This window comes from Sinocyclocheilus anshuiensis, unplaced genomic scaffold, assembly GCF_001515605.1.
Source record: "Sinocyclocheilus anshuiensis isolate Anshui unplaced genomic scaffold, SAMN03320099.WGS_v1.1 scaffold442, whole genome shotgun sequence".
NCBI lineage: Eukaryota > Metazoa > Chordata > Actinopteri > Cypriniformes > Cyprinidae > Sinocyclocheilus > Sinocyclocheilus anshuiensis.
Window position 1 is genome coordinate 297,633 of NW_015542354.1, and position 17,917 is coordinate 315,549.

General features: G+C 37.0%; 1 protein-coding gene across 1 annotated transcript; it reads right to left on the reverse strand.

The window, feature by feature from the left end:
• Window positions 1-15,144: 15,144 nt before the first annotated feature.
• LOC107691620 (BTB/POZ domain-containing protein KCTD12-like) lies at window positions 15,145-16,653 on the reverse strand. Its single transcript, XM_016490308.1, has one exon. The coding sequence runs from the start codon at window positions 16,582-16,584 to the stop codon at window positions 15,766-15,768; it is 819 nt and encodes a 272-aa protein (XP_016345794.1). The 5' UTR covers window positions 16,585-16,653; the 3' UTR covers window positions 15,145-15,765.
• Window positions 16,654-17,917: the final 1,264 nt, after the last annotated feature.

Below are 17,917 nucleotides of genomic sequence, written 5' to 3' on the forward strand. Positions count from 1 at the left end.
TTAGTTATTTTAATGCTTTAAAGAGCAATTTTAGATGGTAATGTTCTAATGTTCTGCGAACTATAAAAGGTACAGCTGTAATACAAGCAGAGAGAAAAGCTGCATGGCTTGAAATTGTAAAAAAAAAAAAAAAAAAGTCAGACAGTGGTAATATCATTATGTTTTTACTGGTCAGTAGAGGAGCTTAGCCTGACAGTTAGCCTGCCCAGGTTAGTTTCCCAGCATAAGTTGCCACAGTGACTAAACTTGATCTAGGCCTATGTTAAATTTGCTTTATGGAACCAAATCATTTGACAATGAGTCAGACTAACTGAAATAAGCCTGGCTTATTTGGTTAACTTGTTTTATGAAACAGGCCTCGAGGCATTAAAAGTGATCATATTTTCTCCATTGCATCATATTGCATCGAATAGTATTGTGTTGAATCAAATCGAAATCGGATCGCACTGCATTGTAATAGGGGTGAATCGTATCGCATCGCATCAGTAGCTGCTTCATATGTATCTTTAATGTATCGTATCGTTGGCTATGCATGAAGATGCGTATCGTATAGGCCTGAGTCATGAGATGCACATCCCTACTGTGTACCATTGTGGTAAGCTGTTAAACAAGGTCAGGGTTTTTTTCACATTGGTTAACCAGTCAGCCATTGTACCCCTTGTATCTAATGTCTATGTTGATGCTCTAAGCTCTCAAAGTCTTTCTAAGACCCTGATAAAAAGACAGATGGATTCTTCTACCTACAGTAGCTGTCCACTGCAGATAATCTTATACTTTGACATTTCATGACTAAACTCTTGCAACTTCTGCTTTAACTGCCAATATCTGCAATGCATCTATTTCTACACCGCAGCAAACATGTATTGATAAAACACTTCAGATTGAGTCATAATCACAAAGAAGTTTCACTTGCCCATGATTTCAGTATCTTTACTGATATGTTTCAGTAATTTTGCGGTGCTTTGTCATTTTGATATATTTCTCTGATCATATTTCTATTTAACTTTTTCATTTTAGTTTTAGTAATTTATACGTCAATTTATTTTATTTCAGTTGGTTCTCAAGGCAACGTTCCTATATTATATTTTATTTCAGATTTATTTCGATTAACAAAAACAAGTTTTAGTGTTCATTAATAAGAACATCTTACTCACCAAAAATATTTTAATCACATCCAACCTGAACTAGTAAATAAATACATTAAATGGCTTATTGAATGGATATCCTTTTATAATTACAGGTTTGGTTATATTTCAGCATTTTATGTCAATTACATTTTATTTCTACACCATATATTGACATTCTGGTGTGCTTCCAACTTTGTTGCAAAAGTCTGGTGAGGTCCGTTTTCTATTTCGGCATAACTGTGCACAAAGCAAGGCCAGTTTACATAGAAATGGTTTACTGGGCCTTGTGTAGAGGAACATGACATAATCCAGATTTGAACCCACTGAACATCGCTGGGACTGTAGAGTGTCATATTCCATCAAAGACAAAACAAAAAGGTGATCAAAATGTTTGCAACGTCCAGAATGCACTGATTTCTATTGTAAACATATTGGTATACAAGTATTAAAATGGATTCATATACATTCAGTCAATACAGCTACTGGTCATTCTATCATTTGACACATACATTTCCATGATATATTGCAGATGAGCCAGTGCTTCAAAAATCACATTGTCCAAATAAAAATGAAAGTGCTGTTTGTGGGTTTGGAGCAGGAGATTCAAATAGCCTGAAGGAGTTAAAAAAAACTAAAAGTTGTGTCATTGGCTGTGACCTAGAACCTCTTTAATGAAAGACAAATGGTGCAATAACATCTATCACACTTTGATGTCCCAGGGACTGATTTTTATTAAAAGCAAATTTTCAGCTTGAGAATGTATGAAGGGCACGTTATGACTGTCATGGAAACTTTTGTATCAGGCCTTCATCTCATCATTTCCATCACCACTAACACATTCTGCAACTAATTAAGTTTTATTAGTGTACTTTGTTAGCAAGGAGAAAAAGGTGTCTGTGAAAAGCTAGAGATTGAGATGAAGATGAGAGAATTTTTATTATGCATCATTTCCAATCAAAATCTAATTTGGTTATTGTAAATGACGCAAAAAGGTTGAAAATATTATTAAATTATTAAGTTATTTAGGATACATAAAACACTAGCTATGATACTAGACTTAGCAAGATAAAGAAGTTAGACAAAAATGTCGTTTTCATCACAGAAGGTTATTAAACACAGTAACTAAGTTGGAAAAGACACTGATGGAAATGTATACATTGTAAGTTGACAAATCACATTTAACTTTAAGAAAGTGAAAATAGTGGTATACTTGAAAAACACTTTGAAAAGTTTGTGCTTGGTAAGATTTTTATTTATTTTTTTTGACATTTTGAAACAGGTCTTCTGTTCACCAAGGCTGCATTTAATTGCTCAGGAAAATAAATAAATAAATCTATATTGTGAGATATAGTTTAAAATAGCTGTTCTCTGTTCGAATATATTTTAAAATATAGATGCAATTTATTCAAATTTTCAAAAGATCAAAAGAATTTATGAAATAGCATCCTGGCTATATTTATTTATTACTTAATTCTTTATTTCTTACCGACCCCAACATTTTTGGATAGTACATTTATAAAAAAAAAAAAAAAGTACAATTTTACGTAAAGGTGTCATTTGTTAACATTAGTGAAATACATTAATTAACATAAACTAAAAATGGCAAGTAATTATAAGCATTTATGAATCTTTAAGTGGTTAATTTCAAGATTTACTAATGCATGATTAAAATGAAAAGTTGTATCTGTTAATATTATTTAATGGCGCTGGGCTAACATGAGCTAACAATGAACAGTTGCATTTTTTAAGATTTATAAAGATTAGTAAGATTAATACTGTAACCAGTTCATTGCTCATTGTTAGTTAACTATAAAGAGTTACCAAAAATGAATTGTACAATATTGCTATTAGCACATTTCCCAGTGCCTTTAGTGGCATTTTACTGAATACACATTTTATGGAAATAATATTGCTATGTCAATTCTAATAATTCTTTGTAAAATTATTTTCACTTTATAATGCCTTGTTGCAGTCCTAGTCCCATATTTAGTTTTTTAGTCACATTTTTCTTTTTATATATGGCCACCAATGATTGCTAGACTAAAACCACAGACTCTCTTTAGGCAAGGTTTTTACAGCTTACACTGGCAGAGTCTTCCCATAAGAATGTGAGGGAGTGACACAGAACGTGCTGAGACGGCTCCAGTACATGGCCTGATCTTAGTGTGCTGTAGCATTTCAGTCATTTAGTGTGGAGTCTGGTGGACTCTGTTGACTTGGGGTCAGTGACCAGCCAACCTCAGTCTTGGGCAGTTGTCATGGAAACAACAGCCCAAGAAGGCAAACAGCTGAGGGGAGTCTGGAAAGGTATGTAGATGACTCACCTCACTGTTTTCTGAGATTTTCAATTGACTTCTCTACTGAAATTTTACGTAAAGGTGTCATTTGTTAACATTAGTGAAATACATTAATTAACATAAACTAAAAATGGCAAGTAATTATAAGCATTTATGAATCTTTAAGTGGTTAATTTCAAGATTTACTAATGCATGATTAAAATGAAAAGTTGTATCTGTTAATATTATTTAATGGCGCTGGGCTAACATGAGCTAACAATGAACAGTTGCATTTTTTAAGATTTATAAAGATTAGTAAGATTAATACTGTAACCAGTTCATTGCTCATTGTTAGTTAACTATAAAGAGTTACCAAAAATGAATTGTACAATATTGCTATTAGCACATTTCCCAGTGCCTTTAGTGGCATTTTACTGAACACACATTTTATGGAAATAATATTGCTATGTCAATTCTAATAATTCTTTGTAAAATTATTTTCACTTTATAATGCCTTGTTGCAGTCCTAGTCCCATATTTAGTTTTTTAGTCACATTTTTCTTTTTATATATGGCCACCAATGATTGCTAGACTAAAACCACAGACTCTCTTTAGGCAAGGTTTTTACAGCTTACACTGGCAGAGTCTTCCCATAAGAATGTGAGGGAGTGACACAGAACGTGCTGAGACGGCTCCAGTACATGGCCTGATCTTAGTGTGCTGTAGCATTTCAGTCATTTAGTGTGGAGTCTGGTGGACTCTGTTGACTTGGGGTAAAGTTGTATCTGTTAATATTATTTAATGGCGCTGGGCTAACATGAACTAACAATGAACAGTTGCATTTTTTTAAGATTTATAAAGATTAGTAAGATTAATACTGTAACCAATTCATTGCTCATTGTTAGTTAACTATAAAGAGTTACCAAAAATGAATTGTACAATATTGCTATTAGCACATTTCCCAGTGCCTTTAGTGGCATTTTACTGAACACACATTTTATGGAAATAATATTGCTATGTCAATTCTAATAATTCTTTGTAAAATTATTTTCACTTTATAATGCCTTGTTGCAGTCCTAGTCCCATATTTAGTTTTTTAGTCACATTTTTCTTTTTATATATGGCCACCAATGATTGCTAGACTAAAACCACAGACTCTCTTTAGGCAAGGTTTTTACAGCTTACACTGGCAGAGTCTTCCCATAAGAATGTGAGGGAGTGACACAGAACGTGCTGAGACGGCTCCAGTACATGGCCTGATCTTAGTGTGCTGTAGCATTTCAGTCATTTAGTGTGGAGTCTGGTGGACTCTGTTGACTTGGGGTCAGTGACCAGCCAACCTCAGTCTTGGGCAGTTGTCATGGAAACAACAGCCCAAGAAGGCAGACAGCTGAGGGGAGTCTGGAAAGGTATGTAGATGACTCACCTCACTGTTTTCTGAGATTTTCAATTGACTTCTCTACTGAAGATTTGGCCGTGTTTCCCTTTGTTTGGTCAAAAAGCCTGCAGAGCTTCTGATATCACTATGCGCAGGACATGCACAAATAAGGTTGTGTATCAAATATTCACAAATTAGATTTTCATTCAGCCTGTTCTTTGTCTATCCCTTGATACACGCCATGAGACAAAAGGTAAACAAAAATATAATGAGCACTTTTGTTGATAAACATAATTAGAAATATTTGTATTTCAATACAATGTGCAGAAGGAAATAGCCAGGCTCTATTTCATTAGTGTGTCAATGCTGATGAAATCTAATGTAATTCTCTCTCCTGTCTGCCTATTGCACTGTAATGTTTGTCCCTGGTGTCTCCGGAACAAAGTGAGACCTCAGATGATGGTCAGCTAACCTGGCCGTTGTTATTATTTCACTCAGCTAGGAGCATTTTGACACTTACTGCCCTCATTCATACAGAATTGTTGTTTTTCTCACAGCAAATCACTGTCTCACCATATTCTCTGCTAGTTAAATCCGGCTCTTGATGGGGACTTACCATTCAATACCAGTACCTCTGAAGGCTTACAGGAAATTCACTCATCATAGAAATCATGTGTTTTGTTAGCTGCATAATGAAAAATGAAGACTGGCACTTGGCAAGCATGTGTTTGGATTTTCCGTAACAAGGCCAGACCACACTCTCTCTCTCTCATTATCTTGTTGCTTTCCCTGTCCTTGCTTAGCTTGTATGTGAATGAGTGTGTGTATGTGTATGAGAGAATGTAATACAGACATATTGTATCTCATCTCAAGGATTACCTTAGAAACATGCATCTGGAAAGACAACTCAACCTTTGTCTGTTATTGCAGAGCTAGCATCTTTAACAAAATAGCACTATTGTAATAGTAATGCTATATTTTTATAAAATCTGTGCAGGTTTAAATTGAGTACAATGGAATAACTATGTAATATGTTAATGACATTTTTATACTTGTGTTCAGACCTTCCTGTCTGACAATTACCATTTTGTTTATTTAAACAGGCAATTTATTAAGTTAATGCCAGTAAAGTATAGAGTACAGCAAGGATCTGTTTTAGGCCCTTCACTATTTTCCATACACATGCAGCCCCTTGGACATATTATTAGAAAACATGGAATGAATTACCATTATTATGCAAATCTTTTGAACAGTAAAATTTGTATAAATACTGTATATGATAATTTAATCTGAAATAGTGTAATCCTTTACAGTATTGCATTATTATTTGCATTAATCTAGGTTAATGTTAATTTATAAATTACTATTCATTTAAAATTCATGTTTGCTCATAATATATATGAACTAATATAATATTATATATTTATGCAACTTTAAACATTGAACATTTATTAATATGTAAAAAAAATAACATTAACCTTGATTAATAAATGCTGTTCTTAGTTTACCTTACTGTAAAGTGTTACTGAAAAACAGTTGTATAATAGTGGAAAATCAAAACTCAAGCTTGTCTCTGTCCTTAAAATCAAAGCATCCTGTAATGCCCATGCCTGCAGGTGTTGGTCACTGAGCAGCTATAGTCCCCATAGTACTAATATACCGCCGCATGTGAAGCCACTGACAGATGGGAAGACACAGCTGTTATTCATGAAGGCCAGAGGGTTAAACCCAGAATCTTCCCGTCTCAAACCCAAACATGTCAGATCTCATATCCCTATGCTTTATTTGGACCATCCTGTTGTAGCACTGCTACAGTACTGATATTGAAAAGGTTTATTTCTCAAGGCAAATTATCTTTTTAAAGACTTTTATTTTAGATGAACGCTCTTTAAACTTTAAAAGTTCTATTTTAGCTGAGAGTATCCTTTGCAATAATACACTGAGAACATTTTGTTATATTCAAGGTCGGAGCAGTGTGGATGTATCTCTGCTCTGACTGCATTCATTTTAGCCCTGAGCTCCAGGAATATCTAATAGTGGCCTTTGTTAACAGACAGAGATCATATCATGACTTTAAAAAGTCGGAGTGTGCTGTCTCTGATTATCTTTTTTTAAATATGATTTCACCCACAAACAAACGGCTCCTCTCACAGATAAGCACTAGCATGAGTATAACTAATATAAGCAGCATGGAACATTAATTAACGTTGATATGAATAGTTCCTGTGATTATGCGGACAGTCATCATTTTCATCCTAAAATCTTGTGTCACAAATCGCCATGGAGACTGCCAACAGCAAAGCCTCTGTGAGAACGTCCATCTCTCGTGATCAGAATTGTTGAGCTAACCCTACAGCTGAAGAAATAAGAAAGCTCTTATCAGTGCCGGGTAAAAGCTACAGCTCCGAGCAGATGTGAGCATCTGTAGAACATCTTGTCTAGTAGTCCTCCCAGCTAACACTATCCAGACACAGGCACATTTGGCATGCTTTGTATGATGGCTGACTGGCTTTTCATGCACTCATGCAACATCTCTGTTCTACCACTAGGGTTTATATGCAGCATACTTAGAGGGTTCATAAATCTTCAACCTATTCTGGCACTGTGTTGAAGAAGAACTTCTGTTGAAGCTATATTTCTGTCCAAAACAAAGCATGATTCATGACTTTTAATGGTCAGACATTAGCCTGAGGTTTCAGCAGACGTGATATGCCTACACTAGGGCACTTGTTTGCCTTTAGTGTGAAATAGACTTTTTAGAAAGTGAAAGATTTAATTTAACTTTCCAAGTCTCTGAAGTGCCTTTGTTCTCTCTTTCAAAAAAGTAACAAAGTGGTACCATTGAACAGTGATGGTATCAGATGAATGATTTGTCTATTCATACTGTATACAGTATCATAGTGTTTAAATAATAATCTAAGATACTTGAAATATACTCCAAAAACTGTGGTAATATCATGATACTTTTTTAAGTTATGAAATTACCCACCTTATATTTTACAGAAGAGCAGGTATGACCTTCTTTAACTTCAGTATGCAGATCTTCCGGCATCATCCGTTATTGCAAATTGGTATTTTTTTATTATACTATTTTTGTTTATTATAATAATCACACACATTGGTTTGTAGGGCAGATAGTTTTGCTGTTTTACTGCACTTATTGTTAAATGGCAGCTAATGAAACATATCTAAGCAACCTTCTCCAGCCTTCCTCCTCCCCAGCTCCACCTGTCTAGATCTATTGCATGGGATTCTCCCTACAGATCATTACCACCTACACTCCATTCTTCAGTATAATGCAGTTACAGTATATCTGTTTCACAACTGAACTACTATTAACTTCTTTTGTGTTAAAACCTTACACCTTTAAGTAAATTTTTCCTCAGCCCCAAAGTTCACAAAATTATTACTTGAAATTAATTAACATTTAGCTCCTGAATATTTCCTTTCTTGTCTCTGTTTTTCAGTGTGTGTGTTGGCATGTGTGCAAAAAAATGTTAAGGAGAGAATATTAATTATTTGAGACAGTTATGGCATGTGTGTTGTGAAAGTATATTTCCTGTCCATGAGCTGATGATCATTACACACTTTCTCTGTCACCTCCCTCTGTTTATAAGTGAACTTTGTATTACAAACAAATGAGGTGAAGCAGCATGTGTGTGTGTGTGTGTGTGTGTGCATAAGTCTCAATTTTTTTAGATATCAACACTCTTGAGTGCTGGGACAGTAGATTTCCTGGCCTTTTTACAGTCTGCAGGGGTTCCTTTTTCTCCAAAAGAGCCCTGTGTCAGAGCCAGCGGGGGTGCAGGATGCTGGGAGGTGTGCGCCTGAGCGCCTGCTTTTGTTCCCCGTCGCTGATTGATGCCGGCGGCCTTTACCATGCTCAGAAAGAACAGCGTGAGACAAACCGGACCTCCACGGAGCGGAAGCCTGACTTGGCAGAAGACACAGTGAGAGGGAATGCAGCGGCGACATTTACAGAGGACACCAGCACCAGCTAAAAATTCCCATTTAGGGCAGGTTTAGGAGCCAATTCCTGACAAAATTCCAATATTAACCACTATATTCTCACACCTAGTCTATGATGAGTGGAAAGGTGAAAATTGTATCCATCTTAGCTTATACTCTGTGCCCTAATGGGGGAACACCTTGTCTTTTATAACTGATCCCAGGTCAGATTCTCACCATAATGGACATATACACACTAAAGACAAGCACACATCTCATGTCATCTTAGAACACCACATTCTACTCTAACGGTATGTGAAGGAAAAGATCAGATCTGCTCTTTATTAAACTCACAAGGCTACGGAGGAGCTTTATTTTATATAGATTTTCTTTGATGCGCTCAGCGATGTTATATTAAAATACAATACTGACCTGTTCCCGCTGAACATGCTGAGATGTATTCATCGAATCCACCTCATTTAAACAGTCTGCAGTGAAAAAATGTCTCATGCCCTGTGGATTTACACGGAGCCTCTTTCTATTGCCTATATTCTCCATAATCTTCATGAAATAACATAAACTCTTTCAAGGAAAATCTGCTCTGTGAAAAGATGTCTGATCAAATTTAGCCAAAGGCAATTATTAGTTAGAGGTAAAAAAACAAGCCTCTAAATCCTCCTCCTTAGACTGGTGGATTTAGTGGACTTTGATTTGTAGTGCAATATATTAAATATCTTAAATTAAATTTCTCTATTGTACAGACCCTGGGCTATATTCTGCACCAGAAGCGTTGGGATGTCCCCCACACTGGGACCAGCAAAATACTCCCTATTTTCTAAACCTCCTTGTGACCACTGCGCTATAGACATTCTGCCAACATAATGTTCTTTTAGTCTGCACACTACTGGCCAGTAAGCCTCTGAGACTGAAAGACCCATTTTACATACTCAAGATCAGCTATTTAATAGAAAATTAAACAGATGGTAAAACATTTGAAGAATTTAATGGTGTTTAATGAAATAAGCAGAATGTGCAGGTTTAATGCTCTTGCACAGGCTACCAAAAATACCTTCCTTATTTGAAGATGATATGAGCAGGCTCATATTCGCTCTCTAGATATGAACACAATGCAAGTAAAGAAAAATCTAATTTGAATAATGACAACAACCTCTTCAACATAGGTATTTACAGGTGCGGTTGGCTCCTGCAGTCATAAAGCGAATTTGTAAACACACTAAAAGTGGTTGTCATGGTGATGAAGTTAATTCTTCACCACCCTTCACCTTTTCTTTGAGTCAGATGGAGTTCACCATTAAAATTAGTCTCATTAAACCTGGCAATCTTCTAAGCATATCCAAAGCCATTGAATTCACGACACAGGCATTCCTGATTTAGCCACTGACCCGTCTTGGTTATTAGACAAACAGAATGAAGGGACAAACCTCTTGAGCATGCAGCCAGACATTCGATTATATTGATCTGGGCTTGTCGCTATGGAGTTGGTCTACATAGAGGCAAAGACTCTCTGCAGTTTATGACAGAGGCTCCTGGAGAGATAAGTCTGAATGCTGGAAGGTCCTCTCGACCGTTCATAACTGTGCACTCAGGTTCTTGTCTAAATAAACAGTATGTGCAAATATTTAATATACAGGAACTTATATATTTGTCTTGGTCAACAGTGGGATAAAATGCAATCAAATTTAAGCATCCTTTCCACTTTTGCCGCAGCCCTTCATGGCATTTATCTTCTAGGTTTTCCAAATCTGTGCAAGACCATGTGCTGTCATTCATTTAAATGTCTAAATGATTCATTCATGTAATATGAATCTAACTATCTTCCCAGCTAACAGTGTTATGTTCTAACAACATGTCCTTATGCTCTCATTTAGTTGGTAAAAAACTGATATCTACACTTAAGAATGTTCTGGCTTGCATTATAAAAAATGCAGTGTTCCCTCTGCAAAAGATTAAATGGATAGTTCACCCAAAATATGAAAATGTCATTAATTGCTCACCCTCATGTAGTTTCAAACCCATAAGGTATTCGTTCTTCTTCAGAACACGATTTAAGATATTTTTGATGAAATTCGAGAGCTTTCTGACCCTGCATAGACACAATGCAATACCACGTTCAAGGCACAGAAAGGTAGAAAGGACATCGATAAAGTAATTCATGTGACATCAGTGGTTTAACCGTAATGTTATGAGGTTATAAGGTTGAACCACTGATGTCACAAGGACTTTTTTTAATGATGTTCTTATTACGTTTCTGGGCCTTGAGTGTGGTCTGGAGCTGATTCTAAGTGTGCCATTTGCATTTGGAAGCTGTTGCTGTGAAACCACATTATGCGGTCAAAGGATCTCTCTATGCAGGTTAAACAGACAATTGTTCGGCTTCAAAAACAAAACAAATCCATTAGAGAGATGGCAGGAATATTCTGAGTGGCCAAATCAACAGTTTGGTACATTCTGAGAAAAAAGAATGCACTGGTGAGCTCAGCAACATAAAAAGGCCTGGATGTCCACAGAGGACAGCAGTGGTGGATGATCGGAGAATCCTCTCCATGGTAAATAAAGACCCTTTCACAACATCCAGCCAAGAGAAGAACACTCTCCAGGAGGTAGGCATGTCACTGTCAAAGTCTACAATCAAGAGAACACTACAAGGTGCAAACAAGGCCAGATTAGACTTTGCCAAAAAACATTTAAAAAAGCCAGACCACTTCTGGAAAAGCATTCTTTGGACGGCTGAAATTGAGATCAACCTGTACCAGAATGACGGGAAGAAAAAAGTATGGAGAAGGCTTGGAACAGCTCATGATACAAAGCATACAACGTCATCTGTGAAACATGGTGGAGCAGTGTGATGGCATGAGCATGCATGAGTTCCAGTGGCAGTGGGTTATTGGTGTTTAGTGATGATGTGACAGACAGAATCAGCCAGATTAATTATGAAGTGTATAGGTATATACTCTCTGCCCAGATTCAGTCAAATGCAGCAAAGTTGATTGGGCGGCACTTCGTATAGTACAAATGGACGATGAACATTTTTGAAGGTAAAAAAGTGGAATATTCTGCAATGGCCAAGTCAATTTCCTGATCTCAACACGATTGAGCATGCATTTCACTTGCTGAAGACAAAACTAAAGGCAGAAAGACCCACAAACAAACAAATGTCTGGCATGCCTGCAGGGATAGACTGGGAGTAAAAAACGGCCCTGGATTTTCTCCCAAATAGGCCCACCACAACTACATACAGTCGCTACTATCTCACAATATTACAGCAATCCTGTCGCATTTATGACAAATAACATCACAAAACCCATGGTGACCCTGCTGACAAAAACAATAGAAACCATCACAGAAATTCAAATGATTTCCATTACAAACATTACAAACCATCAACTTTTAACCATTAAAATCATTAAATAATGGTTTCCTGTAGTGTGGTTTGGGACATATTACATTAGGATTTAGTGGCTTTAACAAAAGCCATGAATAGAAGGTGACCAATTACCAGTAGAGACCAACAGGCGCCATTACAGTTTCCATTAAAACCAACACAATTTTCATTACAACCAGTAAAACCATTACAAATTTTGTGATGGTTTCTATTTTTTTTTTTCAACAGAGGATTGAAATAAATGTATTAACCTATTGTATGAACTAAACTACTTGAAATCTACATGAAAAGAGCAGAATGCAAAATGTATATGACAATGATAAACATAAACCTAGAATCTAGAAACCTGAAACAACAGAATTCTTCAATTTGAGTATTCATATGTCTCTCTCTCTCTCTCTCTGTGTGTGTGTGTGTGTGTCATGTAAATCAGACTAATCACCTTATAGGCTTCTTCATTTACTCTATTTTCTAACTCAATAGCTCTCAAATGTATCCCGTTGTAGAATCGCTGCTGTCTCGTTATATGAATGAATGGAATATTCGTGTCAGACAATGCGGAGTGATAAATAGCAGTTGGACGCTCGAACTAGGGTTGTCCTGGGATTTTACTGTAGTGCTATAGGCTACATGCTGTGTATAGTGAGAGAGGCGGGCAAAGGTAAACGGATGTAACTGTTCGCTTTTTTCCTTTTAGCTTCTCCCAACCGCCTTTATCTTCACGTCTTTTGCTTGACGAGAATCAGCGAGGTTTTTTTTTTCAAATTGTTTTTCATAATCTTTCATCTTTAGTATGTTTAATTTTGGTTGACTGAAAGAATGAATGAATGAATGCATGTCCAAAGGAATTCAAGAGAACAAATAGAGTGTCTTCCAGGTAAAAAGCACTGACCAGGACCACCTGCTGTCTCCTCCATAGCGTATGTCTCCAGTCTGGCAGAGAGAGACAAAGTATTCCACTGAATTATTACAAGATGGAGAAGAGACAGATACTGTTTTTTAATCTCTGAAAATGAGGTTGGAAGCATCCCTTGTCTATCATTTATCTTTTCTTTGTCTTCTGGTAAGGGAAATTTTACTTTTGTGTAACATTACATGTGGAAAACACCTTTTGTTATAACTGAAAGGTGCAGTGTAATGTTTTCACAAGATTCCTAGCCTGTTATGCACATGCTTGTACTTCAGCATGGTAATCTTTTCTTGACCACATAAATCTAGACTTACCAAATATATTGGTAACTCTGGCCTTTAGTGTGACCAACTTCAAGTACGGTAAGATCTATTTTCGTTAAAACATAGGGAAGGACTTTTGTCTGTTTTGAGGAACAGATGAAATGTCATGATTGTTTGTCACTTGTGTGGGTGGAATGCACAAAGAAGGAACCACAAGTTTAAAGTGTGAAAATTATATATGCTCTAAAGTTGCATGCAACAACATGGGAATTCTTCTATCATTGCTACTGTAGTTTATTAACTACACTGTCATGAGTGTCAGGTAACATTTTGAAAGGCAGTGTTGCAATCTTGTAGTATAAACAATTTTGTTGATTGCAAAGTGCTTCGTATACATTTTGTATCTTACTGATCTACTTAGTAATGATGTGAAACTATAGGCCTAAGGTTTTAAAATTACTCCAGAATATAACAACTATCGCAAAGCAATTCACAGGCAGTTTTTTTAATTATTATTTTTGTACATTCCAGTTGGAAATTAAATGCAGTTGTTTGTAATGTAAATTAAGTACAGTACATTGAAATTAATGTACTAAATTATTTTGTCTGTACCGCTTTCACAGCTATCAAAATTATGTTATAAGAACGTTTTGCTAACATTCCCAGTAAGTTATGAACATTTTGTTTCTGAATGTTCTCAGAATGCTCAAAACATCCAGTTTTTAAAATATTTAAAAGCATTTTTTTCTTGGCTATGCAAACATTATGGAAAATATAAAGGGAACATTCAATTTTATCATTTTACAAACATTGTGGGAACATTTTAATTTCCCTGAATGTTCTGAAACAAGCAGTACATATTAACATTTAAAAAAACCTTAGACATAAATCCAATGTTTCATGGACGAAATAATGTTTATGTAGTAACTTTTTGAGAGCAATATTAAGAACCAGATAACGCTGAAAAGTTATATTAAGGTTTCTGGAGAAATGTTCATAACACTTGTTGTTCATAAATTTGATGGAACCTTGCCAGATCATTAGTCAAAGTTCCGAGAACATTCCCTGTTAGCTGGGTTCACTCATTAACACTGACACACACACACACACACACACACACACACTTTCAGAGACAAAGTGAGGGCTCTTTGTTTTCTGTTCAGCGTATTTTTTGCTGGTTATCTGCTTTCTCTCTTCCTCTTGATACAACTTCCTCTAGAGAGAGAATTTGTTCCTGTCTCTGTGATACTGACACTCTCCAGGTGGCTCAGCATTGCCAGTCATATACTATACGTAACACCTGACAGTTATAAATAAAAGCATGTTTACATGTACTATGATGTTGAAACCACTGATATTTGCATATTTTGATTCTATGTAACATTATAAAGAGAAAGTGCCCTTTATATGGTTTTTGTGTCTGCAGTCACAGGTCCAGTTCCTGTTCTCTGTCTCCTAGTAGTCGTCCATCTGTTTCCCCAGGCCAGACAGTGTCTCTTCTCCGCTCACATTCACATCTCCTTTCAGAGCCTCCGCCCACTAACCCAGCTCTTGCACCATCACCAAAGGTTGAAGTTGGTGCACACCACAGTTTCTGTGCTTTATATCTTTATGTTGTTGTTTCACACAATCTGTGACAGGATATCAACTGTGGTCTAGGTTTGCAGCAGATAAAGTTTTACAATAACTGCACACAGCTTGTTTGGCATGCACATTTCATGTGGGACACATTTAGTTAGATATCTGTCAAAAAATATTTGACAGTATGTGCGTTTTACTGAGTGTGCAACTCAAATCACAATATAATGCAGCAGTATTCAGAGTTTCCATCCAAATATGTCTTTCATGATAAGTTTATTATGTGTATATAAAGCGGACAGACATCTTGGCTAAGAATAAAACAAATGCATAGGAGTGCAGACACAAATTATCATCTCAGAAATGTCAATGTTGAGTGAAAAGCAGAGGGGAGAGTAGTATATATTTACTCATTATGGAATAGCTTGCTATTTTACTACTGGGATGATATTTTATTTTTGTGTCTGTTGTTTCTGTTGAGCTTCTGGATGTACTCTCAGAAAAAAAACAGCAATGTAATGAACATTTAATATGACAAAAAAAAAAAGTGGTAGCCTATAAAGGTTAATTTGATTTCAAAAAGTCGTATCATTGAGAGTAGCCTACATTTTGTGCGTCCTCCAGTCCAAACCTACGATATTTAAATACTGAAAATTGCTATCAGCGGTTATTTGAATTATGGGAACAGACGACAAATTTGGAGGTCCGCTATTATTAAATTATTACTTACACAGAAAATATGCACAAAACGTCTGCTCAGCGACTGACAGTCTTTACATGTTGACACTGTGGAAAAAACTACACATTCGTGGCGCGTAACGAATGGAAAGGTGAGTGTCCGAGAAATGTGTTTGAATAACAGTTCCCAAAAGTGAGTCCACTTCAGTCCCTGCAAAAAACGTACTCGGTGTAACTCGTCCAGATTTTGTCCTCGTTGGGGTCGTTACTCGCGTACGCGCAGGTGCCAGTGGAGCTGCACGCAACCATGTTGAAGCCCACCTCCGTCAGCCTGTCAAAGGCTTGCTCCAGGAAATTATACTTGAGGTAATACCGAGAAGTGTATCTTTCTGGGGGTCTGTCGGGGTCTCTGCTCTCGTTCAGAGTCTCCCCGAAAACTTCTTTGGCGAGGGATGTTTTTCCGCACACGGTGATTCTCGCCACCCGTCGAAATTTGGCGTCCTGTTGGATGTCTCGTCCTATGGTATAGGAGCCCCTGTACCCGATGGTTATGTAGCCGTTTTTCTTCGCGTCCAAAGACGGAGAGCGAGGGCTGGTGCTGGTGCTGGTGATGCTGGTGCTGGCGAACGCAGCCTCCTCTGGGTCGCTCTGGCACACCTCCTCGCTGATGGAGTTCTCCTTACTAACCGCCGGTCTCAGGCGCTTTGCCAGCTCTTGAAGTTGGAAATATTCTGCCTCTTTAAGAAGGCTCGCCTTCTCTTTGAAGTAATCAGGCAAAACCAGAGTCTGGTCCCGCAAGTAATCCAAAATATATCTGAACAGAAAGCCGTCCCTGTCCAAAAAGTAGCGTCCTTTGCTGTCGGTGGTAAGTTCCGCCGGTTTTTTCTGGCTGAACATGGTCCAAAGTAAAGAACTGGGCACGGAGAGTAAAGTTGAGTAGCGCGTAACGTAAACTTGCCCCCCGACATTGAGCTCAATAATTTCGGGAAATCGCTGGGAAGGCTCCTCGTGACTCTTGTCCATCTCTGCACAGCTGCGCGAGAGCTCCGGTGCAATCACGGGGCTGAAGAAGAGTGGAAAGGAATATTTTAGCTTTGTTTATGTAGGCTAAACAGAGTTACGTAGGAGGAGGAATCTGACGGCTGTATTAACTCTTTACTACCACCCCGTAAAACACGAAATTCACTGTGATTTGCTTAAAACTTGTGCATTAGGCTATTATCTGACTGCTGGAAATGTTCTTAATTTAACAATTTTGCCATTTTTTTCAAAGTATACTGGATGGACCTATATTTTACAGCTGCAAATCTACGGAATTCTTTTAGGATGATTTCAGATTTTATTTTATTTGTATTTCTTTATTCATTTCTTTATTTTTACCTCTTTGGTATGTCCCCCTTTTCGCACACGTTGTCATTTGTGTGCAAATTGAGGATTCTTGTTATCCAGTATGATTCGAAGAGGTTCCAAAGATCAAGGAATGTTCCAATGGAAGCATTTTTAAAGTGGATTCCACATGATTGGCACAACAAATGTGTTATTTTGATTGCTCACAAAGAAATATTGCAGAATCTGTTTTTTTCTTTTCTTTTAAAGTGTCCTTGCTGCAGTGTAATTATACAACATCACTATAGGTTAGGGTTAAGGTCAGTTGCATGTAATTACACTGAACAAAATTATAAACGCAACACTTTTGTTTTTGCCCCCATTTTTCATGAGCTGAACTCAAAGATCTAAGACTTTTTCTATGTACACAAAAGGCCTATTTCTCTCAAATAGTGTTCACAAATCTGTCTAAATCTGTGTTAGTGAGCACTTCTCCTTTGCCGAGATAATCCATCCACCTCACAGGTGTGGCATATCAAGATGCTGATTAGACAGCATGATTATTGCACAGGTGTGCCTTAGGCTGGCCACAATAAAAGGCCACTCTAAAATGTGCAGTTTTACTGTATTGGGGGTCCGGGGGGGACCGAAATCCAGTCAGTATCTGGTGTGACCACCATTTGCCTCACGCAGTGCAACACATCTCCTTCGCATAGAGTTGATCAGGTTGTTGATTGTGGCCGCTCACAAAGAAATATTGCAGAATCTGTTTTTTTTTCTTTTAAAGTGTCCTTGTTGCAGTGTAATTATACAACATCACTATAGGTTAGGGTTAAGGTCAGTTGCATGTAATTACACTGAACAAAATTATAAACGCAACACTTTTGTTTTTGCCCCCATTTTTCATGAGCTGAACTCAAAGATCTAAGACTTTTTCTATGTACACAAAAGGCCTATTTCTCTCAAATATTGTTCACAAATCTGTCTAAATCTGTGTTAGTGAGCACTTCTCCTTTGCCGAGATAATCCA

Excerpts from the sequence above, each read along its gene's own strand:
- LOC107691620 (XM_016490308.1), bottom strand. The coding sequence starts at position 16,584 with ATGGACAAGAGTCACGAGGAGCCTTCCCAGCGATTTCCCGAAATTATT.